This window comes from Ursus maritimus, assembly GCF_017311325.1.
Source record: "Ursus maritimus isolate PB19 chromosome X unlocalized genomic scaffold, ASM1731132v1 scaffold_X1, whole genome shotgun sequence".
NCBI classification, from domain to species: domain Eukaryota; kingdom Metazoa; phylum Chordata; class Mammalia; order Carnivora; family Ursidae; genus Ursus; species Ursus maritimus.
The window spans coordinates 55,797,501-55,823,411 of NW_024423319.1; the positions used below are offsets into that span (position 1 = coordinate 55,797,501).

Here is a 25,911-nt window from a genome sequence, read left to right on the forward strand (position 1 = left end):
TCCTCAGAGGTAATAAAATGAAATTTATAGAAAGTAAATGATGTGAAGTCTCATGATTTATTGCTTAGCTTTTCTAACAAAGAAATGCATTTTAAAGATACTTGTGCGCAAATTAGCTTGTTTGTAAGACATACTACAAAATTATGGCTTTAGAGAAAAGATGGGAATTCTTTAGTAAAATTTAAGTCTTTTTTACTTTTAAATACTGGGTTTAATTAATGTCAAAATCTGGTATACTCCATTCTTCATTAGCCATAGTAATCTATATGTAAAGATTTATTTCCTTTTAAGGATGTTATTGATTTCAAAGGTATTTTTCCTGGTTAAATAAATATGGGAAGATAAAGGAATTTAAACTTGCTCAGGTGCTCTTTTAGCTAATGAAGATTTTACGTTATTCTTTCTGAGAATATTCTCACTTCTTGATTAATTCTCATACTCAGTTTATCTTTATCTTTTTTCAGTATCAGCTCATCAAATTCACCCATTCTTGAATCAGCACCAACTTCTACTTTCTTTCCATTAAGAACAAGGTAGAATTTTGTAACTTTTTGTAGTTTAATTGAGGGTTGACAAATACTGTGGTACTTTACATTAAATACTATTCAGTTACTGTGTTGCATTCAGTAACGTCTAATACATAAAATTCATTTTGTAGTGTTTGTTAAAGAGAAGATCCTGTTTAGGAAATTGTAGGCATTGTGTAATAAGATACAATATATAATTCTCACAGTATTTTCAGTTTTTCAGCAATTTTTTGTATTGTGATCAGTCAGAATTTTAATGCATAAAATCAGATTTATTTGACAAAAATATACCAAATAAATACAAATTTCTTATTCAGAGTAGAAAATATCATAAAAATCATGTATTCGAGTGTAATACTAAAATTGGTTTAATCTTTAGTCATTAACAAAGCAAGTGATCAATTGTTAAGCAATTTTAATTTTTATTTTTACAGAGCACATATTTTAGACTTTCTGTTCCTTATCCTATGCTATGCAGATGCACTGTAGTTTTAAGTATATGGCCAAAAATGCGCTTAAGACATTAAAATACATTGTTTATTCTCACTTTTTAGTCTCTTTAATGACTTTTCATGGATGTCATATTGCCTTATCTTTGACTTTATTTTGAATTTGTAAAACTGTAAGTGTAAGAGTTTACTTTCATATGGTATAGAAATAGTCTATGAAAGGTACTTCCAGGGCAGCTAAACAGTTCAGTTAACCAGGAAGATGAATTCGGACAATACACTATTATATGGTAGTTGAGAACATAGGCTGGGTTCAAATCCTATCTCTTTTATATGATAGCTGAATGACTTAGGCAAGTTGCTTAATCTTTCTGTGCCTCAGTTTCCCCATCTATAAAATAGGGATAATGATAGTATCTAGACCTCAGGACTGTTTTAAGGATCAGATTCATGTGAACAGTATATGGCACTTATAAAACTCAAGAAATATGTTTTCACTTAAAAAATTTTGAATGTAGGTGACACAATGGTACATTAGTTTCAGGTGTATAACAAAGGAGTTCAACTTCCCTATGCATTATGCTGTGCTCCCCACAAATATAGCTACCATCTCTTCCCATACAGGGCTACTACAATATCAGTGACCATATTCGCTATGCTATGCCTTTTATTCCCGTGACTTGTTTATTCCGTAATTGGAAGACTCTATCTCCCTCTCCCCGTCATCCATTTTGTCCATCACATCACCCCCCTTCCCACTGACAACCATCAGTCTGATCTCTGTATTTATAAGTCTGATTCTGTTTTTTGCTTGTTTATTCATTTCTTTTTTCATTAGACTCCAGATAAGAATGTAATCATATGGTATTTGTCTTTCTCAGTCTGATTTATTTCAATTAGAATAACATTGTACAGGTCGGTCCAAATAGCAAAATCTTATCCGTTTTATGGCTGCGTAGTATTTCATTGTGTATAAACATATAAAACATGTATTATATAATTATATATAATATGTATAATAATACTATATTGATATAGACTACATGTTATTGCCAATTACTAATATATAACTAAATATGTATACATAGCATATATTAATAAAATTCATGATATTTAATAAGTATTTTTTCCTCTTCTGTGTTTGTTTCAAGTTTTTATGTGAATTCTAGTTAGTTAAGGTATAGCGTAATGTCAGTGTCAGGAGTAGAATTTAGTGATTCATCACTTAAAAGTAATACCATGTGCTCATCACAGCAGGTGCGCTCCTTAATACCCATCACCCATTTAGCCCATCACCTGCCCACCTCACCTCCATCAACCTTCAGTTTTTCTCTAGAGTTAAGAGTCTCTTATGGTTCGCTTGCCCATATTTTTTGTCCCCTTCTCCTATGTTCATCTGTTTTGTTTCTTAAATTCCATCTATGAGTGAAATCATATGCTATTTGTTTCTCTGACTTTTCTCTACCATAATATACTCTGTCTGGCTCCATCAGCGACATTGCAGATGGTAAGATTTTATTCATTTTATTCTTTTTGATTGGGTGAGTAGTATTTCACATACCATCTTCTTTATTCATTCATTGGCTGATGGACATTTGGGCTCTTCCCATAGTTTGGCTATTGTTGATAATGCTGCTATAAGTATTGGGTGCGTGTCCTCCTTTAAATCAGTATTTTTGTATCCTTTGGGCAAATATCTAGTAGTGCAATTGCTGGGTCATTAGGGTTTTTAACTTTTGAGGAACTTCCATACTGTTTTCCAGAGTGGCTTCATCAGTTTGCATTCCCATCAACAATGTAAGAGTTCCCCTTTCTCTGTATCCTTGCCAACATCTGTTAATTTCCTCTGTTGTTCATTTTAGCCATTCTGATAGGTATAAGATGGTATCTCATCCTGGTTTTGATTCGTATTTCCCTGATGGCTAGTGATGTTGAACATTTTTTTTCATGTGTCTGTTAGCCATTTGTATGTTTTGTATGGAGAAGTGTCTGTTCATGTCTTCTGCCCATTTTTTGACTGGATTATTTGTTTTTGGGTGTTAAGTTTGAGAAGTTCTTTTTTTTTTATGTTAGTCACCATACAGTACATCATTAGTTTTTGATGTAGTGTTCCATGATTCGAGAAGTTCTTTATAGATCTTGGATGCCAGCCCTTTATCTGTAATGTCATTTGCAGGTATCTTTCTCCCATTCCGTGGGTTGCCTCTTAGTTTTGTAGACTGTTTCCTTTGCTGTGCAGAAGCTTTTTATCTTGATGAAGTCCCACAAGTTCATTTTCATTTTTGTTTCCCTTGCCTTTGTAAACATGTCTTGAAAGAAGTTGCTGTGACCAATGTCAGAGAGGTTGCTGCCTATCCTCTAGGATTTTGATGGATTCCTGTCTCACATTTAGGTCTTTCATCCATTTGGAGTTTATCTTTGTGTATGGTGTAAGAGAATGGTCCAGTTTCATTCTTCTGCATGTGGCTGTCCAATTTTTCCCAGCACCATTTATTGAAGAGACGGTCTTTTTTCCAATGGATATTCTTTCCTGCTTTGTTGAAGATTAGTTGACCATAGAGTTGAGGGTCCATTTCTGGGGTCTCTGTTCCATTCCACTGGTCTTTGTGTCTGTTTTTGTGCCAATACCATGCTGTCTTGATGATCACAGCTTTGTAACAGAGCTTGAAGTCAGGCATTGTGATGTCCCCAGCTTTGGTTTTCTTTTTCAACAATCCCCTGGTGATTCGGGGTCTTTTCTGGTTCCATACAAATTTTAGGGTTGTTTGTCCCAGTTCTGTGAAAAATATCGATGGTGTTTTGATAGGGATGACATTGAAAGTGTAGATTGCTCTGGGCAGCATAGACATTTTAACAATGTTTATTCTTCCGATCCATGAGCATGGAATGTTTTTCCATCTCTTTGTGTCTTCTTCAGTTTCTTTCATAAGTGTTCTGTAGTTTCTAGAGTGTAGATCCTTTACCTCTTTGGTTAGGTTTATTCCTAGGTATCTTATGGTTTTTGGTGCTATTATAAATTCAATTGATTCCTTAATTTCTCTTTCTTCAGTCACATTGTTAGTGTATAGAAATGCAACTGATTTCTGTGCATTGATTTTGTACCCTGCCATGTTGCTGAATTGCTGTATGAATTCTAGTAATTTGGGGGTACTCCTTTAGTTTTTGTTTGAGAAACTCTTTATCCCTCCTTCTATTCTGAATGATAGCCTTGCTGGATAGAGTATTCTTCGCTACAGATTTTTCCCATTCAGCAAGTTGAATATATTACGCCACTCCCTTCTGGCTTGCCAAGTCTGTGGAATGATCTGCAGCTAGCCTTTCAAGGGTCTTCCCTTGTAAGTTAGGGACTTGTTTGTGTTGCTGTTTTTAGGATTTATTCTTTATCACTGTATTTTGCAATTTTCACTACAATATGTCTTAGTGTTGGCCTGCTTTTGTTTATTTTGGTGGGAGTTCCATGTGCCTCCTGGATTTGAATGTTTGTTTTTTTCCCTAGGTTAGGGAAGTTTTTATCGATTATTTCCTCAAATAAACCTTCTGCCCCATTTTCTCCCTTTTTTTGTTGGACTCCTATTAGACAAATGTTACTACATTTGATGGAGTCACTGAGTTCCCTGTGTGTTCTTGTGATCAATAATTCTTTCTTTATTTTCTTCAGCTTTTTTATTTTCCATTGTTCTGTTTTCTGTATCACGCAGTCATTCCTCTGCTTCTGTCCTTGTTGTCATTACATCCAGTCTTTTTAGAATCTCAATTATTAAAAAAAAGAATCTCAGTTATTACATTTTTCATTTCTGACTTTTTTTAAACTCCTTTATCTCTGTGGTAAGGGCCTCCCTGAAGTCTTACATTCTTTTCTCAAGCATGGTGAGTATCATTATGATTGTTGGTTTAAAATCTCCAGGCATTTTACTTGTATCTATTCAGTTACATCCCTGGCTGTGACCTTTTCTTGTTCTTTCTTTTGAGATGAATTCTTCTGTCTTGGCATTTTATCTAAGTCTCTGTCTTCACTGTGTTAGAAAGGCCTGTTATGTTTCCTTCTGAGAGTAATGGCTTTATGAAGAGGTCATAGAATGTTCAGGGACTTGCGAGTGTCTCTGGTGTGTGCCTTGTGCACTCTGCTGCTGCATTTCCACTGTTCTGTTCTTCAAGCAAGCCTCTGCAGAGGCTCTCCTTGCCTGCAGTGGGGAGGGGATTGTTTGGACCTTGGTCAGTGTGTAGGTAGTTTTAACTAGGTGTACTCTGGTCTACTTGTTAAATGAGACCTGGTGTTACTTCCACTAGAACTGAAGCCTTGCTGAACTCTCTGGTCAGTATACGTGGTGTGGGGGGGGATTTCTATTGGTCTTCTGGGGAAGGGGCCTGTTGCACTGGGACTTACGCACACTTGCAGGAGCAAAGTAGTACCAGCAGACTGCAGGGTGGGTAGGATTTGGTGGAGGAGGGAAATGGCGCCAGCCAGGTCCTTTGTCCCTGGAGGGTGGTCTCTGTGCTGCTGCTCTCAGGGAAGCACTCCCAGAAGAGGGAATAATTTCCTCTTGTGCGTTTCAAGTATTATTCAGATTGGTGTTTTCATGGTGCCTCTGCTTTCATGCTGCCTCTGCGTTGCTTGCCTGCCTGGAGCAGTGCAGTGCACTTTGGGCTCTGTCTGAGCCAAGTCTGCTAACTTTTAAAACTCCAAATTTTAGGGAAGTGCCGTGGTGGGGGCCTGCACTGGTCTTTTGGGGGATGGTCTCACTGCGCTGGGACAGATGCGGGTTTAAACAAGAAGGGCATTAGAGTGCAGGTGCCTGGGATTTGGAGCAAACAAGTTAAACAGACGGTGTCTGAGTTAGCTGCTTTCAGCAGATGTCTCTGTGCCTATGATGAGGGGGAAGGGATGGAAGTGGTGCCTGCTGGCTCTTTTGTACCTGGAGAGGTGTCTCTGTGAATGCCACCTCTCCCAGATGAGCTCCAAAAAGAGTTAAGAGTCTCTCTTCTGTGTGCCTTAGGTGATCCTCAGATTGCTCTGTCTGTCCTGGAGTTAGTTTTCTGCCTTCTCTCCAGGAGTAGGGCAGTGCTCTCAGGGCTCTATCACAGCCGAGCCCGTGGACCTCTCAAACTCCAGTCTTTGAGGCCACTGCTTGCAAAAACTCATGAAAATCAGCCCCTCTTGTTTCCAGCCAGTGGCTTTGGGGAAGTGTTCTTGTGCATTTCCTTATGAGCTTCTCTGTCTCTCTCTCTCCCTCTCTCTCTCTCTCCCCCCCATCTCTTTCTCCTTCTCTTTTATCTAGTGGTGTTTGAGGGCACTTTTGTCACTTTTAAATGTGCTCATTATTGTCATGCAAACTCTGAGTAGAAATCCTGGTTCTTTTGTATTTTAGAACAAAAACTAAAACTTGTTAAAGGGCAATAGCTTATTATATGAGAGATCAGTGTTCTAATCCCAGTTTTAGAGACCTGAAAGCATGGTGGTATTTTTAGTTTCCTGTTGAGTGATGTCAGACTTGTGAATTTCAGATACCTTTGTTTCAGTGGTACTGATTGTGACTAGCACTCCATTCACCAAACTTTTTTAAGTATTACTGTTACTTTCTATGAATTAAAACTTATTTTGCGCTAAGGTTTCTTTAATGCCAATCAAATCTAAGTAGTATTGCCAGCAGAGAAGTTGTGATAGAGAATACATTTCCTCATCTTTCAGACCATTAAGACTTTAAGCAGTTGCTAAATGAAGTAAAAGGAGCATAGTTTTTATAAAAAGTGGAGCCAAGGTTTAAAAGTTTTTGAGTCACTTATAATATCACATGATGCCAGTGGGTAATATTTTTACTTCTGTTGTATCTTCTGCAATCTTAGTAATAGTTATTGATTGGTGTTAGTAAGTGTAATGCTTTTAGGAAAGCATTTAGCCCCTCTGATCTAATTTGTAGTCATTTTTAGCATTTATTGAGCAAGTTAATTTTGTGGAGAAGAATTAAAGTCCCATAATGCATTTAAGATAATTATTGATAGGTATCACTATTGCCATTTTGTTCATTGTTTTCTGGTTGTTTTGTAGTTCTTTTCTCTCGCTTGCTTTCTTTCTGATTGATGAGTTTCTGTAGTGTTATGTTTGGCTTTCTTTCTCCTAATTTTTGGTGTATCTATTATAGTTTTGGGGTTTGTGATTACCATGAGGATAACTTCCTAAATAAGTAGTAGTCTATATTAATTTGATCTTAACAGAAAAAGCAGGAAGTGTAGGGAGAAAAAAATAGTTGTTTATACCTTAAATTTGTAGATCAGTTAATAATGTAACATCTAATCAGAATCAATGCTTAGACATTAGAATTCAGGTTATGAATGTCTTTAGTATTTCTAAGAATTTTTTTAAAGATTTTATTTATTAGAGAGAGCATGAGCAGGGGGAGGGACAAAGGGAGAGGAAGAATCAGACTCCCCGCTGACCAGGGAGCTGGACAAAGGAAAGGGCTCAATCCCAGGACCCCTGGATCATGACCTGAGCTGAAGGCAGATGCTTAACCAACTGAGCCACCCAGGCACCTCTCTTTCTAAGAATTGTTATAAAACTCATTAAGTGTAAGATGTTAATCTGACTTGACTACTAGAAATTTTTGGTGGCACTCCCTGAACCAAACTATGATATATTGTTACAAAACAAAAGGATGTAATTACTCCAGTATATATTTCTTTTATATATCCTGTTAAACGGAACCAGTAGTGTACTGTTAAGATATTCAAAATATACTTTTATTTATATTCATGTTCATCTGCTTTTTCCCTAGTACACATTAATTGAATAGGAAGAACTGGAAAATTGAGAACTTTGGCATGGATATTGGTATTTTATGAGACAGGACAATTTCTCTCAAGTTTAATCAGCGATTTCTGCCTTCGTAGTCATATACCTCATTTAATTCAGCAATTACCTAGGGAGTTTAAACTCCCCAGCAAAGTTATATGGCATTTGAAAAATTTTAGTTAATCAGGAATAATTTTGTTGGGGCGCTTGGGTGGTGCAGTCGTTAAGCGTCTGCCTTCGGCTCAGGGCGTGATCCCAGAGTTCTGGGATCGAACCCCACATCAGGCTCCGTGGCTAGGAGCCTGCTTCTTCCTCTTCCACTCCCCCTGCTTGTGTTCCCTCTCTCGCTGGCTGTCTCTGTGAAATAAATAAATAAAATCTTTAAAAAAAAAAAAAGGAATGATTTTGTTGTGAATGTTGTTATACCTTTTGAAATGATAGTACCATGTGTCTTACTGTATCCCAGAATCAATGGGAATCATTGTTACAGTCATGTAAAAACTATACTCACATAAAATAGAAACCTTCTTACAATATCACTTTTTTTGGTGGACCTGAAAAAAAATACTACAAAATTTGATTTTAGCTCAGATGGTTATTGAGTCCTCAATTTATGCTTAGAATAGAAAGAATTTTGATAATGAGAATCCATTTCTGATGTCAACTTCCATGATAAGCTTTGAACTGTCTTCCTGGGGTTTAAAAAAAAAAGTCTACTGGTCTAAACTTTCAGAAAAGAAGTGGGTATACTTTTCTGCTGGTGTTTCAGGGGAAAGAATTTCTCAGTACTTACATCGTTCTCTAATATATTCTTTCTGTTACTATTTTATCCTGCCCCAGGCCCTTTCTTGGTCAATAAGAATTTCTCCCATTTAGGGATCCCCTTAGTCCTTTCTTTATATTTGTGTGTTGGCCTTTAGCAATTCTAAGTGTATTAGGCTACGTATTTTACCTCCGTGAAGGGCCTATTTTGTGCATGATATTCATTCTCTCGTGCAAACATTCTCCAAGGCCAGGCCCCATGAATCTGTAAATGCAAAAAGGAAGTGATTTGGGGTCTAAATACTATATACTGCTTTCACTTGTGCCATTTATGGACTTTCAAGTATATGTATCACTCAAACTAAGTCAACAGTGTTCCCCAAAAAGGTTTCTTAGAAAACCCTATAATGAATAGGTATGCTAACTTATCAGTAAAGTTTATATAAATGGATTCTTCCGTCTGAAGAATATGAACTGTGTTCTCGAGGTAAATAAATACTCCATTTTCAATCTTTTTTACAGTTATTTTGCTTAGCAATCCTTTATCCAGCCTCTTTGAGAATGTTATAAGGATAAGTTAAGCTCTTTCTATGAATAAATGGTTTCCTAATCTTTTCTACTCTGCTAGTTTTACAGAATGAACCACTAACTGCTACTTCCTCTTGGGTCTTAATGTGCTCTTAATTATTAGTTAACACATATGTTAGCTATTAACACATGTAGCATATTGTTACGGTTTTTACATGTTCCCCATCACTAGAATATAAACTCCTTAAAGGCGGGAGCCATGACTTGCTCAGTTCTCTTTTTCCCCTGGCACCAGTTTAGTGCCTTGAAAATAATGTTACACAGTGAAATGTGTGTAAGCAGGAACTCAAGATATTATTTTTTTTAAACAGATTTGGTTCATTTGACTTGTACAACTTCTAAAACAGCAAGAGAAGATTTAGAACCAGTTGTGCAGAAATTGTTTACTCCATATACTGAAACGGAGATAGGTAAGAATAATAATCAGCGATTCATGATGAAAAGGTAATATAACAACTTTACACCTCTTAGATATCTCATGAAGGTTTCTGCAACCTGGACTGAAATGTGATGTATTCAGAAACAGTCATTACACGTTTTAGTAGCATGAATGAGCACATTCTCTTCCTAAAAATGGGAAAATGTTCACTCTGTAATGGTAAAGGAAAAATGTATGTTTCACATACAACATGTCTATAATTAAATGCAAAAAATATGCATTTATATGCCTATATACATGCATAGGAAAAAAGATTCTAAGTCTCAGTTTTGGTGGAAATATGGACAACTTTTATTTCTTTCCTTTTAATTTTCTTCATTTTACAGATATTATACAAAGAGTATATCTTTATCAGAAAAAGTTATTTTCATTTTAAAAAAAGCTGAGATAATATTACAGTATTAATTGACAAATGTAGGAATCCTTCCTAAGAATTGTCCTTTTATGTGTAGCTTGCTAGTGATGTGATAAATATTTAGCTCTCAAAATATATATGCCACTACGCTACTTATTCATGGTGGAAAAATGTTTTTCAACAACAGATTTTTAAACTTTTCTCCTCATATCATAGGGGAGCTCTTGTAGCTATGAATGGAACAAATTGGAGTGTATTTTGTGTGTAAGTGATCAAAAAGTAGCCTAATGGATATTATTCATTTATATGAAGCGAGAGTGATTTTCATTTTAGGATTTGCGTGTCCACTTGAATCATGACCAGTTTCCTCACTGAGTCATATATCTTCGTTTCCTTTGGGTTTGTTCAAGCAACCATTTATTTACTCCTGCCTGTTGTATTTTCTTTTAGTTTATCTCCTATGTGTCTTATTTGTTTTCTTAATGCAGAGATAGTATATAGTGGGGCATTTATATTTACATAGAAAACTCCATTTTTAAGAACTAATATCAATATAATTTCTTTTTCTGCCACATGAATAAAATCCTGAAATCTGAAACTTTATTTCACTTTAGTTTGGAATTTAGTTTGTTTCATATTTACATTTTATTCATTAGAAAGTCTCATATAAGTATTTGGATCATTGTTAAAAACTTGATTGCAAAGTTATGAAATATAATATTCTTTTTTGTGTGTGTGCTTTTTTTTAATAATAATTTTTATTATGTTCTATGTTAGTCACCATACCGTAGAAACATGACAATATTCTTAAACCTAATATAGAATCATGGTTTTGTCCTTGGCTTTGATTACCTTGCTTTTAAAAACTGAATTTTTTCCCTCGTTTCTGAAATTTTTCATAAATTTTCCTTTTTGTGGTAGTCCCAATAATACACTAAATTTGAATCTTGTATCATTGCTCTTCACTTTTTAAATGCATTTAATTTTCTTGTAAAAAAACAAGCTGAGGAAATTACATATTCATTACTTAGCATCCTCTAGTCATTTTAGATTTTTAAGCATTAATCTTAATGGTTAAAGTGATCCCATTTTGAAATGATGTATTGTTTAGAACCTGAGTGAAATTCTTTAGTAAGAACTATGTGCTCAGAGGGGTCCTCAGGTGCACTGAGGCACTGAAAAGCTAGTTTTCACTGACACATAGGCCTTTTTATCATCAGGATGAGGTAGTGGTCATATTTTAATTAAAATGTCAGAACAAATACTGTTGGAGTTATTGAAAATGAATCACCAGATAAAGTGAGCACTGGGCCATGGCAGGTCAAAGAGGCAAAGTCACCTGGAGAAGAGAGCTCAATTCATTTTCCTGCCTAAATGAGAAACAACTTTATGAGCAATATCAACTTTTAGTGCATTAAGCACATTCTTCTCTGTAGCAAAAGCACCTATTTTCACAGATTAACGGCTTTTATTATTATGTTTTAATTACTTGATAGTGATGAAATCTTATGCTTTAGAGCATTGTAAATAGTTTGTTTTAAAATGTGTGCCAAAAGAATGATACTACTTGAGCTTATTTTTTCTTTTAGAGTTCTACATACAGTACTTCTTTGCTGGTGTATCTAAGAAATTCCAGTAGGTTTGTGAATGGTATTCCCTCTATTCCTTCTATTTACTTTTTCACATTTAAGGTATCAGCTGGAGCTCTTAACATATGCTGTCTTAAGAAGCAGTTGTACCAGTACTTCCAAGAGCCCTACTTCCCAGCCTCCTTTAGGAACATCAAAGATCTCTAAACCCTTCCCTATTTCCTGGTCCAAAGAAATTTCAGATGTGTTATGTTTAATGAACCTGATTGTACAGGTGAGAAAATTAGGTGATTGCTCACCATTCATACCAGTCTGTATTCTTCCAGACTTCAGAATATCCTTCAAAGGACTGAGTGAGCAATGGTATAACTATCCTAAATGGTTTCTTATTTTACCCAGGAAGTTGAGATTTTCTATGTGAACTGAAACAAGAATTTCATTAGTACTATATCTTGAAATGTCTGCAATGTAGTATGATTACTGCACCATGTTCTTTCTCTTTTTCCCTTGATTGTGCATGGCATGTGGAATTATCCCATTTCCTACCTCAAAAAAACAAAACCACCTAAAAACAAAAATTACCCTTATAGGTGTTATTTTGAGGTCTGTGGCTGTTGAGGATGTTAGGTAATTGTTGGGCTCAAAAGTCAAATGCCTTATCTTAATTCCTTTCTGTATTTCTGGTATCCAGACTACGTCACAAGCTATGACAGTCTCCTACACTCTTGGCCTCATGCTACTCTGCTACGTTGCGAAAATAGTCTCTTCCTAAGTATGGCATGTAACTGTAGACCATTTATGGCTTGTATTTGGTATGCCATTGTTGATTTTTTTCTGCCTGCCTTATTCTGTACTTAACCCAGTTTAATTTGCCTGAGATCTTATTCTAAATGACCTATTACGTCTTCAGTTCTTTACTCTACCTAATTGATGAAATGAGCTATTAAAGAAAACCAGTTCTACTCCTGGTTAGGTGATGTATTCCTAGCCAAACCTCAGCAGCTTTAATATTTTTTTGACAACTGTAGTTCACAACTGCATGTTATTTTTTCAACTATCTCTCTGCCTTCCAGCTGACCTCAAAGAAAGATGAAGCAATTTTATGTCTTTTTGAGGGTTTTAAGGTCAAAGCCTGATAACCCCCTTCTATCTAGAGCATTTATCTTCAGCCTGTGTCAACTTTTCATCTTCCTCCTGGTTCCTTCTCAGTGCTTCAACCTCTATGAAATTTCTTCCTATAATCTATTGGATTATTCATTTTTCCCAACTTCTTTTGAGTGAAAGTCCTCCTTTGAGCTGGAACTTTCATGAAATACAAGATAAACTCTCTTCATGTATGCTTAGAAATGGAGTGGGCAATATTAAAGGAATTCCAGACCTTAGCCCACTTTTCTGCAATGCTCCTGGATTCTGGTGGTGCAAATCACAGGTGGTATGTTTAATTATCTTCCCATAAGATTTAGTGAAACTGAACTTAAAACCAATAAATTTACTAAGAGCCATATGGTTTTAGATGTGAAATATGAGTTCCTTATGTTCCTTTATTTTGTCAATAAATAGGTTTTACCATCTGTCATGTGTTTATATGAAGTTAGTGATACCTTAGGCTCATAGATCTTAGCATTAGGAAGGGACATCATCCTGTCACACTAATAATTGCAGATTATTTAAAATGAACTAGAAAAATAACATATTTGGTATTCTTGCAGTAGAGATGTTTTAAATTAAATATAACAAAATCTTACTTATCCTGAATTGGGGAATTGGGCATTCTTTATTGAATACTGCAATTAGCTGTGAATTTTGCTACATTGATTACCAATTTAACAATAAGAGCTAATTAACTAGATAATTACACCTTTTGCATTTTCTTTATGATTCACAAGGTGCCCCATGGTCTTGGGTAATCTTAATATACATCCATTGTTATCATTGTACAGAATTCGAATTTTTGTTCAGATTCAGGCTAAAAAAGATCCTGAGGTCAATACTTTTAACAGCAATGTTTTCTGTTTTCAAGCAAAGAAAATTTAATTATAATATTTCTAAGGAAGAATGGCAAGGAAATAATTTTTAAGATAGCAAAAAATAGGTTTTAGGTATTAATGAGGTTGAACCTTTTAATAAGCACATCATACTTTGATTATACTTGAAAACAGGATGAAAATCAATATAGAAATTGTTCATTGAATGTCTGTTGTATGCCAGGCCCTTTGTATTAGGGAACATGAAAAATCAAGAGACTAAGGACTGAGTCTGCTTTATCCGTGCATCTCTATAGTTTTTGATGTAGTGTTCCATGATTCATTGTTTGCATATAACACCCAGTGCTCCATGAGTATAACACCCAGTGCTCCATGAGTATAACACCCAGTGCTCCATGCAATACATGCCCTCCTTAATACCCTTCATTGGTCTAGTCTATCCCCCCACCCCACGCCCTAAAACCCTCAGTTTGTGTCCTGGAGTCCATAGTCTCTCGTGGTTCATTTGGTTCATTTTATAATCCAGTAGGACAAAGTGTTAGTGAGTTATGGTATCAGTGAGTTAATCCTGCATATACTATTTTTAATAACTGCTTTATTGAGGTACAGTCCAGTTCACCCACCTAAAGTGTAAAATTCAGTGTTTTTTAATATATTCACCAAATGGTTCAAACATCACCACAGTCAATTTTAGAATATTTCTGTCACCCAAAATAGAAACCCCACACCTGTTGGCAGTCATCCCTCATTTACCCCAATTCCCCCAGCACTAAGTAACCACTAATCTACTTCCTGTCTCTATAGATTTGTCTCTTCTGGACATCTCATAATCCTGTATAGATCATTGACTTAATAAATAATTTTTCAAGTTGGTTTGTTTATGTAAAACAAAAAAATTTGTTATCTTCTTTAGTGGCATAATTTAAGGATGAGTGTGTTCAGAAGCACTTTGATACTGCTGTGGAGAAATAATAGAAATAAGAAGATTGGTAGGAGAAGGAAGGGAAGAACGAAGGGGGCGGTAAACAGAAGGGGGAATGAACCACGAGAAACTATGGACTCTGGGAAACAAACTGAGGACTTCAGAGGGGAGGGGGGTGGGGGAATGGGATAGGCCGGTGATGGGTATTAAGGAGGGCACGTATTGCATGGTGCACTGGGTGTTATACGCAAATAATGAATCATGGAATATTGCATCAAAAACTAAGGATGTACTATACGGTGACTAACGTAACATAATAAATTATTATTAAAAAAAAACAGAACACAATTGGAGTTAATAGTTAAGTAACTTACTAGAAATCAAAATAATTTTTAAAATCTAACTTGTCTTAGGTTGAAAAGCCATCATTGCTTGAAATATATACACGTTATTAGAGTGTGGATAAAGATTTATATTTTTTACACACGAAGCTCTGATTTACTACACTGTATAATCATGGCTTTGTTAGTAATTGTCTACATATTGTATTAATTGACAAGCTTATTGTGCTTCATATATGAGTAAAATTTATGTCTACATTTAGAAAATGAAGAAGTTGAGAAACCAAGACTTCTGTGGGCTCTTTACTTCAATATGAGAGATTCTTCAGATGTCAGCAGGAACTCTTATAATAATTTACCGTCCAACGTTTATGTCTGCTCTGGCCCAGACTGTGGTTTAGGAAATGATAATGCAGTCAAACAGGTAAGCTGTTGGTGTTTTTCAGTTTTGTGTTAAAAAGTTGGTGTGGTAGGGAGAATGAATTGTTTTTTCCTCTGGGATGTGGTAAAAAAAAAAAGACTAGAAAAGCTTGTCATGTAATATCATCTCTGTAACTTGCCCCCAAACTTTTTCCTGTGAATGACAAAGCTTCTTTAAATATACTTTAAATATAGTATCCAGTATTTTCACATTCTTTTTTTTTTTAAGATTTTATTTATTTATTTGACAGAGACAGCCAGCAAAAGAGGGAACACAAGCAGGGGGAGTGGGAGAGGAAGAAGCAGGCTCCCAGTGGAGGAGCCCGATGCGGGGCTCAATCCCAGAACACTGGGATCATGCCCTGAGCCAAAGACAGACGCTTAACGACTGCACCACCCAGGCGCCCCATATTTTCACATTCTTTTTTTTTTTTTTTTAAAGATTTTATTTATTTGACAGAGATAGAGACAGCCAGCAAGAGAGGGAACACAATCAGGGGGAGTGGGAGAGGAAGAAGCAGGCTCATAGCAGAAGAACCTGATGTGGGGCTCGATCCCAGATCGCCGGGATCACGCCCTGAGCCGAAGGCAGACGCCCAACCGCTGTGCCACCCAGGCGCCCCATATTTTCACATTCTTGACTATAATGATGAATTTGCAAGAGAGCATTTATGAGTTCCATTGTGGGAGTAAGGATGGAAGATATTAGAAATACATATTCTGAAAAATGAAAGTTATACTAGTTTTCTAAAGAAACGTTGCTTCTAATTTAAACTGTTGGCCTATTGTTTTATTATTTTGAAATACACTAACCGTTTTTCTTTGTTAACCTCTGAGTGATTTCAGAAGGAGTGTAATCACATACAAAATGTAATTTTTAGATGGTCTTAAGGCATTTTCTTACTTTGGAAAAGAACATGTAACTTACAGTTTCTCAGAGTTAACATGATTCCTTTAATGCTTTGACACAAGCTGGTGTGCCAAAAGTTACTGTCATAGCTGCTGAGGAATATGGTAAATCAAGGTGGAATTTTGTGACAGCACTTTTGGGCAGGGCTGTGACCTGGTATAGCACAAGCCAACACAAGCTGACGAAAGTGAACTATGATTCTATTTAGATGAAGATCCATTTGTGTATATAAATACACTTCTCTGTACCTGACAGGAAGAGAAGAACAGAAAATATATATTTTTTGAGGCACAAGTCTAAACTTTTCACAGATACAGTTGGCATATCTGTCTACTGAATCAGTAAGTGGATAATTTAACATTTAAGACTACAGATGGAAGTTTCAATCCAGCTAGTGGCAGGGATCTCATAGGAGCAAATGGCCTCATTGACCCTTTAATTTTTAATCACAGTGGCAAGGCCATGACCCCACGTATCTATAGTTTTTTTTGCCTCATTCTTTGTTTCTCATCTTCAGAGTCTAATGGTGATCCTTGATAATCCTGTTCAGCCAGTGATATCAAAAGTGGGAAGTCATCCATCATTCAATTAGTTTAATAGGAACCCAAGATGGTTCAAGTTCTACATTTATGGCTTAAAATGCCCAAGGCATTTTTGCTTGATGCTCTGCTTTTTTCCAAGTGGAATTGCCAACATGTTTTCAGCCAGATAGCTTAGGGCATTTTTTTTAAAAAGATTATTTATTAATTTTAGAGAGCATGTGCACAGAGGGACAGAGGGAGAGAAGCAGACTCCCACTGAGTGCAGAGCCTGATGTGGAGCTCCATCTCCTGACGCTGAGATCATGACCTGAGCTGAAATCAAGAGTAGGATGCTCGGGGATGTACTGTATGGTGACTAACATAATATAATAAAAATCATTATTAAAATAAAAAAAAAAAAGAGTAGGATGCTTAACTGACTGAGTCATCCAGGCACCCCTAGCTTAGGTCATTTTTATTCCTGAGTGGACTGTAATGTTTTTTAACCAAAATGGGAAGGCTTTTTACATAAGGGCTTATTATGCAAGTACTAATGTGATCTTAACTACCAGCTAGATTATAATTGAAGGATAATTTTTTTATGAGGTAATTTGCTTCCCAAGAAGATAGACTTCAGTGTTATCATAGTACAAAACAATAATAATGCTACTTTTGGTACTAATTATATACTATTAAATATGAGTAGTTTTAAATTATTATATAGCTTTAAACCTCATATCAGTTTGGGGAGAAATATACCTACTTTATTTATTTTTTTTTATTTTAATGTTTTTTTATTATGTTAGTCACCATACAGTACATCCCTGGTTTCTGATGTAAAGTTCGATGATTCATTAGTTGCGTATAACACCCAGTGCACCATGCAATACGTGCCCTCCTTACTACCCATATACCTACTTTAAAGGGCATCAGTAATAATATTTACAAATAGCCAGTGTATTTAAATAAACTTGTGTTCTGATTCCTGTATTTCATCCTGTGTCCATCCTAGTCACTAATTGATAAATTCTGTTTTCCACATTGTCTATAAAAGCTGTTAGAGCATCACCTAGGCTTTGTCTGTGTAACAAACATAAGCACCTGCAGATTTCTTTTTTATTTATTTTTTTTACAAATGGTTTATTTTACCAGTTAGCAAGTTTGCATCTACTTTTCCTATTTGTAAATGTATAGATGTTGAATAGCATAGACCTGCCTCCCTTGTGTTCATATGGAACTATTTATGATTTGAAAACATACTAAAAATATAAAGTGGTCTGTGTTTAATACAGGTTAAAGTTGTGCACACCAAGACATTCTTTATTATCACCACAATGACGCTAGCCTAAGTAGCCTAATTGATAATTGTGATTCTGTGACTTGCTGGTTTTTATAGTTTGTTACTTTAGGGTTTTGGGGTTTTTTTTCTGAAACTGACGTATGATGATGTCTCTTTTCTTAATACAGGTAGTGTCTCATTTACCCACGCATACTGGTGAACAGACTGGTCTATAGTTGTTACTCCCAAGGGCATTGATAACTCACTCCTCCTTCAGGAGCCCCCATCTCCTAGGAGGTATCACTACCATGAGAACAAGAATAATTATATAGTAATGTCCTCCTTCTATTATATTTCAGGTGTAAAATGGTTTAAATTGGCTGATGTGGGCAGCCTACCCACCATTTAGAATGTTGTCTTTATGGCATATTAGCAATTTGTTTATGACTTTTGATACAGAATTTTTAAGTTGAAGACTAGTTTTATAGATCATATGACCTATCAAGTTGCTCACATATTGCAGTATCATTAACTTTCTCATGCCATTGAGGGAGAGGGAAATTTCAGGTGTCACATTTTCTAAAGCTACCATTCACTGCACATTTTCTGTATACCAGACAGTATCTTAAGCATCACATGTATATTATTTCATTTGGTCCTCACAACCCTATGAGGTAAGTATCTGTGACATGCCTGTTTTACAGATGAGGGAACTAAGACCTAAAGGGGCTAAATAACTTGTACAAAGGTAATGGATCTGGTAAATTTGTGAACCAGAACTGAAACTCAGGTCTGTTGGACCCCATTGCTTGTACACTGATCTAGTGTGCTGTGCTATTTTTATCTTGTTAATGTGGGTACATTCTAAATACATTAAACTGCTAGATTGACAAAATATTTTTTGTTTTGTCTAGATGTATGTTAAATAAACATAGGAATGTCTTCAGTATCTCAGTGTGTCCTCTCCATACTTCCCGATATAAAGAAACCAAGTCACAATATAATTATTCCTTTTTAATTTTTTTAACTACATGAAACTCTCTACTCTTCAACTTGGCTTAAAAGGGCAAAAAGTATTGGGGTGCCTGGGTAGTTCAGTTAGTTGAGCATCTGACTCTTGATTTCGGTTCAGGTCATGATCTCAGAGTCATGGTCCATGCTGGGCATGAAGCCTGCTTGCGATTCTCTCCCTCTCACTCTATCCCTCCCCGCTGATGTTCTCTCTTTCTGAAAAAAGGGGGGGGGGCAAAAAGGATTCAAAGTTAACAATTAACTACTCTGAACTAACCTCTATTTATGACAACTCTCACAATGGAGGCTTAGTTGACAAATGAAATGCAGAAGACCAAGAAGTATTAGATAGACCTTCCAGAGCACAGCAGTTGACCCTAAAAGATTCCAGCAGTTAGAGAGGGGAGATGGGAAGGGCTGGAGGCTGGCTGTAGGAAATTGTCATCAGTGAGGGCCAGTGGCAGATGGGCTGATGGTGAGAGTTCCACAGGCAGGTAGAAAACAAGTAAGGGTGGTGCAGTAGCCTGAAGTTGATTAGCAGTTAGACAGATTATGACAAGGATATATGGAAACAGAGTGTGGAATCCAGCCACAGGGACTGAGGTCCAGGGGGAAATGTATCCTACAGGTAGGTAACAAAAGGGAGACAAGGTGTGAGACACACAGGAACTGGAGTTTTAAAAGTTCTTTAGTTCATTAAAAAAAAAAAATGTATATTGGGACACTACTCCACACCAGGAACTAAGGATCCAGAGTTGATTAAAACCCAGTCCTTGTCATCCCTGGAGGAATCACTGACTAGTAAAGAAGAACATGTAAACAAAAGATAATGCAGTACAGTATATGCAATAATAGAATAATATCCAAAATTCAAAAATGATACAGAGGAGCCATGAGCTCTATTTAGGAGTCAAAGAACTGCAGAGAGGGATATAAAAGATAAGCAGCAATTCCCCCACACAAATGGAAGATAATTGAAACATTCCAGCATCTGCACCAATCCATGATAGAAACGTCATGGTGTGTTTAAGAAAGTGCACATAAATAGGTATTAGTGAAGCAAAAAGTCTGAGAGGTGAAGATGGGATGGAGTGAATGGTAAGACCAGAGAAATAGGCCTGCAGAGTTTTGTATGCCATAGCAAAGATTTGGGTTTTTATCCTTTTAAGAAATGGGGAGTCATTGAAGACTTTGAAGCCAAAAAGTGGCATAACCAGAATTTCATTTCCATAGACCCCCTCTGAAGGCAGCATGGAAATGGATTACATGGGGGAATCTTAGAGGCAAGGTGACCATTTCTGAGATGTTGCAGTTGTTTAAGGGAAAGATGATACATGCCTGGGCTGTATCTATAGGGAAGAAAAAATAATGAGTCAAGAGCTAAGAGATAAGATTGTCAGGATTTGGCCATTGATTGCATACAGAGTGAAAGGAAGTAAGAGGGAGGGATAACTTCTATAGGCAGACAAGGTTGAGATAAAAGACAAAAAGAGGAACAAAAGGATGAGATAGAGGCTCTGACCTCAGTACTCCTGCTTCTAGGAGCTAAGTTTCTCCAGCGAAGACCTGTGGTGCGTTCCTGGGGTGGAGAGCAAAGCAGGCATCTCAATATTTAGTTTCAAAATAGTCACAGTAAAATGGCACGTCCAAAAAATATACCCTTGAATTATACTGAAGATAGGAAAGTATTTTTCTCTCTGTCCCTTCTTGCAACTTCACATCAAAGCTCAAAAGTTTGTTCAGTATCCCTCTACCCGCTCCCAAGGAATGTCACTTTTAATTACCTGATGGACCAACCACCTGAGTCTACCAACTGTAGATGGCCAGATGGTAAATAGTTTAGATTTTACAGCTCCTACTGTCTCTTCTGCAGCTACAGAAGTGCTGCACAGTAGTGCAAAAGCACCCACAAAAAATAGATAAATGAATGAGAGTGGCTGTGTTCAGTAAAACCTTATTTACAGGAATAGCAGGCTGAATTTGGCCTATGGACTATAGTTGTCAACTCCTGGCCTAAGGGATGACTTTGCGTTCATGTCAGGAAGAAGGATTAAAGTGGTAGAGAAGACACTGTTGCCTTTAAAACAAGCATATACCTTAAAATGGTTTAATGACTTTTGTTTACCAAGGGGATAGAGTGCAAGCTCCCTAGTATGGCAGGGACCCTAATCTAACAATGAGCTGTACTCATCTAAATAAAAGTAAGGATATGTTTAGAATAGAATAGCAATGTTTCTTGTCACATTTGCTTGTGTGTGTGTGTGTGTTGTTCATTAAAATCACATTCGGTTTCTTATTCTCTTACGTGCCAGACTAAGCTCACCTTAGGTCTTGACATTTTGGGGCTCCTGGGTGGCTCAGTTGGTTAAGCCTTTGACTTGGTTTCGGCTCAGGTCCATGAGATCAAGCCCCCACATAGGACCCTATTGGCCAGTGTTGGCAGAGTCTGCTAGAGATTCTCTTCCTCTCCTCGCCCCCCTCCCTGCCCCCCCATGCTTTGTCTCTCTCTCTCAATAAATAAATCTTTAAAAATAAAATAAAATCTTGACCTTTTAGCTATTATTATTATTAATAACAGTGATAACAGCTCCATATATAGAGGCTTAGCCTCTGCCATTTCATAGACAAGGAAAGCAAGGCTCAGAAGTTGATTAAGCATTCCCCCAAATTGTATTGCTACTAAGTGGCAGAACCAGCATTTGCACATGGCCGTCTATTCAGACTCCATGATCTTGAACACCATGATATTCTCCTTAATGCCCAGGGGGAGTTAAATTATACCAGAAAAGCAAATAGTTGGGGTGCCTGGGTGGCACAGCGGTTAAGCGTCTGCCTTCGGCTCAGGGCATGATCCCGGTGTTATGGGATCGAGCCCCACATCAGGCTTCTCCGCTATGAGCCTGCTTCTTCCTCTCCCACTCCCCCTGCTTGTGTTCCCTCTCTCGCTGGCTGTCTATCTCTGTCAAATAAATAAATAAAATCTTTTAAAAAAAATAAAATAAAAATAAAATAAAAAACAAATAGTTGAACAAATAATTTTCTTGATTTTAATAATGACTTATTAAAATTATATGCTGTTTGATTTTACAGCTATCACAAATAGGCTCTATTGGAAATTTGCATAAAGAGTATTAAAGGAAATTATATTTCTACCATCCTTGTAGAATGAATGTCCTTAAATTCTCAGCTATCTAACACCTGATAATCTGATCAAGTACTGATAATACTTAAGGGTGGGCCTGCATGCATGCATAGAATTGGGGAGAAGTCATGGAGTTCTGAAAGCAGATTTTCAGAAGGTCATGTATACTTGACAAAGTTCTATAACTTAAAGAAATTTTCAAGGGTGGTAATTCATTTTTTTTTCCATTTAATAATGATTTTTTATTATATTATGTTAGTCACCATACAGTACATCCCCGGTGGTAATTCATTTTTTTAATAATCGCAGAAAGGCATATACATTTTAAGCTGATATCCAAAAACTATTGTGTCCTTTCTTCCCTTGCCAGGCTGAAAGACTTTTCCAGCTAATCTGCCCCAATGAAGACTTCTGTCCACCCCCACCAAATCCTGAAGACATTATCATTGATGGGGACAGTTTACAATCGGAGACCTCTGAATTCAGTGTCATACCAGAAGCTAACTCAGAGACTCCCAAGGAAAGCACAAGCCTGGGAAACCCAGAGGAGACCTCTCAGTAATAGATATACACCAAACTGAATACCCCACTTTGGAAATCCCTCCTGGCCTCAGTCTTCTTCATGAAAGAACTGTTTGAAAAATGTTAGAAAACAGCAGCCAGTTGACATACATAATTATCAAGTGAAGCAGGTCATAGAAATCCAAAGGGGGATTTTCCTTAAAGAGGACATTGTAAAAACACAAAACACTTATAAAGCACATTGGCCTGCCTGCTAATTTAAGATACCAAACCTGTAGAATTAGCAGATAAATATAAATGGATTGGTTCCCAGGAGTATAGTAGCTATGGATATGAAAGTGTACCTCTGCGTTGTTAATAATTCTGTCATATTCAGAAAGCTTTTGCTTACCACTTTGAATCTTTGTTTGAAAGCCGCATCTTCAGAATCAGGTCACATATTTCCTTTGATTATTTTAATTCTATTTTCTTTATGGGTATGGGCATGATAACACGAATGATAAAAGCACATGTAAATGTAGTTGAGGAAAGCTAAAGTATCATGATCTAGGCAGGAGCCTATGTTTGGAATAGAGGCTTATTTTCTATCTTGAGAATTATTGAAAATGCCAGTATTAAAGTACTCATATTTACAAATCATGAGTCCATTACTCAGCATTTCTTAATGTTAGTAATGATATTTGTATGTGAATCATTTACACTCTAGGAAAGCTTATAAGATTGAAGAAATGGAAGGAAAGATTTGGATATGCTCATCAGTATATGGAAATTCTGTCTAGTCAGGTAACTAAAGCCTAATTGTATATGGACCCAATTTAGTCCTAGCTATTACTACTGATGATATTATACAAATTGTTTAACTTGCAGGCCTCACTTTCTCTGTATGTAAGGTAGAAATAGTAACATGTTGCCTACTGTAGGAGAATAGTTTTGAAGATAAATGCAGTGTAATCCTTAGAATGGTATTTCTGGGGGGGGGGAAGTTGTTTTCTCCTTGACTTGGAGGTGAATATCAAAAGTCTCATGTGGCAAATAATTGTTTACTGTCAACTCCCCCAACACAATAGATCACAGTGTTTTTATTGCAACTAAGCTTTTTTAAAAAACTATTTCCTGGGGCGCCTGGGTAGCGCAGTCGTTAAGGCGTCTGCCTTCGGCTCAGGGCGTGATCCCGGCGTACCGGGATCGAGTCCCACATCGGGCTCCTCTGCTGGGGGCCTGCTTCTTCCTCTCCCACTCCCCCTGCTGTGTTCCCTCTCTCGCTGGCTGTCTCTCTGTCACATAAATAAATAAAATCTTTAAAAAAAAAAAAAACTATTTCCTAAATTGGTATTTTATAGACCAGTAAAGATAGCAACATGGAATTGTGGTTTTGAATCTTGGAAGGAAAGCATGCTATAAATTCTTCATATTCATTTTCTGCTTAGGTAAATCTGAACCACTAAGGACTCTGAATACAGTATGACAGTTGGTAAGCTCTAATATACACTTAACATAAAAATGTAGGGGCTATACATAGCCACCAAATCTAGTTACAATGACAGTGACTCTTAAAATTTTTCCAGATGCCAAGTTCTGATGGTTTGCTCTTTTTGAGCAATAGTTTGAATTTATTTCAGTAGTTAAATATATAAAAATTTTTTTGTGCGTTCTGGCCTACATTACCAATCAGAGAGCCATTGCTACAGTAGAAAGCACGTAGTTGTAGTGAGGCTGTGACCTCTCCAGATTTCAGAAAAGGTCTTAAAGAAAGCTAGCTCCGTCAGGTCAGAGATTCATAGAAAATGGGAAGAACCAAGGAATGTAGCTCTTACCTCACCTTTCCAATCCCCTGGGGATATAGCTGAATCCAGATGGAAGGAAAACCTTCCCAGCCTCTCAGGCTGCTCCTAATTCCTCTGCCCATGTACACCCCATCTCCTATCTGGCCCTCTCTCTTCCTCTCTTTTCCCCTTTAATGTCCTACAAATCAGGAATTGTAGAATTGCATTATAATCCATTTTGTTAATATACATTCATATCTTTCTTAAATCATATTTCCTGAAACGCAACTATGCCATGTGCCTAGAAGCACCAGGTATTGGCCCTGCCCCTCAATACAAGCAATATAAAAGGTTCCACTATATGAAAGTATTGAGTCTGAATACAATTGCAGTAAGTTGCACCAATTAAGATATTGTACTTTGTTATAGTCTAAGAGTTAAGGCCTCTTGAATGCAGCATACACATTTATGTAAGCAACCAAGCAGAGTAGGCCCAGAATAATAACTACAAAGACTATGATAGCTTTACTGCAGCTGTTTATAGGTAGATAAGGAAGGAGATGCTCTGTGGTCTCATGGCCTAACCTATATTGTACCCTATTTTATCCATTCGCCAGCACCACAGTCTCTCTTCCAGGTTATTTATTAAATACTATTTAAATGTTTAAAAGCTCCTCAATATGATTAGTGATTAAAATATTATACAACTGTTAAAAAACATTGTGTTAGAGAACTTTAGATATATCCTGTTGCCTCAGAATATAATAGCAATTATTCTAAGAGCTTTCTTTTCAGCTATCTTAATTACTGCAAATAAATCTTTTTTTTTTTTCATAGTTTTAAGCCAAAAGAAGAAAAACATTTTGGTTTTGTTGTAAAACCATAAGCCTGAAGTTATATGAATAAAGTTGATACGTTGTGTGTGATACAGAAAGTTCAGTAGCTAATTTAACATTTTGAATATTGTCATCAAAGAATTTTGATTCATGTGTTTAAAATGTTTAGTTATACATGCTTATTAACCAAAAATGATAATAACATTCAGTTTAGTGATCTGTTTGAAAACCAGTTACCTATGTTGCTACTGTGTCTTTATCTAGTTGGTATGCCTGCCCAGAAAAGCAAATAGGTAGGTAGGTAGATATTATAAATGTAGGTATTTTCTATAGGAAAACTGAGTTACAATTTTCCCCGTCTCAGATGATATTTAGTTGCCCATAGTAAAATGGCCATGTTAATGGTTAACTTCTAGAATGGTAGTTTCTGAGATTAGCAGCCCTTTATCTAAAATAATGACCACGCTAATGATCACAACTTCTGTCATAGCTATAGTTCCCAAGAAGGCAGCCCTTTGTCTAAAGTCCTAAAGACCTCAAAAAATTTTGTTGAAATATTATTCATAATTTTCACACTGTAGCAGTAAGTTTTCAGAGGAAATAAAAGTGTTTTGATGCCTTTCAGGTGTGGTTTCCTATTTTTTAATATTAAAACTTTGCATATATGCCAAGAAATTAAAGATTGTCTTGGAACTGATTTATTCATTGATTTAATTTTCCAGTTGCATACTTGGTTTTGTTTCTAAGCATTTGTCAACTGTCA

The 25,911-nt window shown here is 36.4% G+C and overlaps 1 protein-coding gene across 3 annotated transcripts in view; it reads left to right on the top strand.

The window, feature by feature from the left end:
* Positions 1–24,913, top strand: part of CHM (CHM Rab escort protein) — a 198,867-nt gene extending 173,954 nt beyond the window's left edge. For 2 of the 3 annotated variants that reach the window (XM_040630263.1, XM_040630269.1), the window contains 3 exons: positions 9,425–9,523; positions 15,008–15,168; positions 22,398–24,913. In XM_040630263.1, the coding sequence (XP_040486197.1) occupies positions 9,425–9,523; positions 15,008–15,168; positions 22,398–22,589 (452 nt within the window). In that variant the 3' untranslated portion in view covers positions 22,590–24,913. Of the gene's footprint in view, positions 1–464; positions 534–9,424; positions 9,524–15,007; positions 15,169–22,397 lie in introns of those variants that run through there. The other variant, XM_040630272.1, reaches the window with a different exon arrangement.
* Positions 24,914–25,911: the final 998 nt, after the last annotated feature.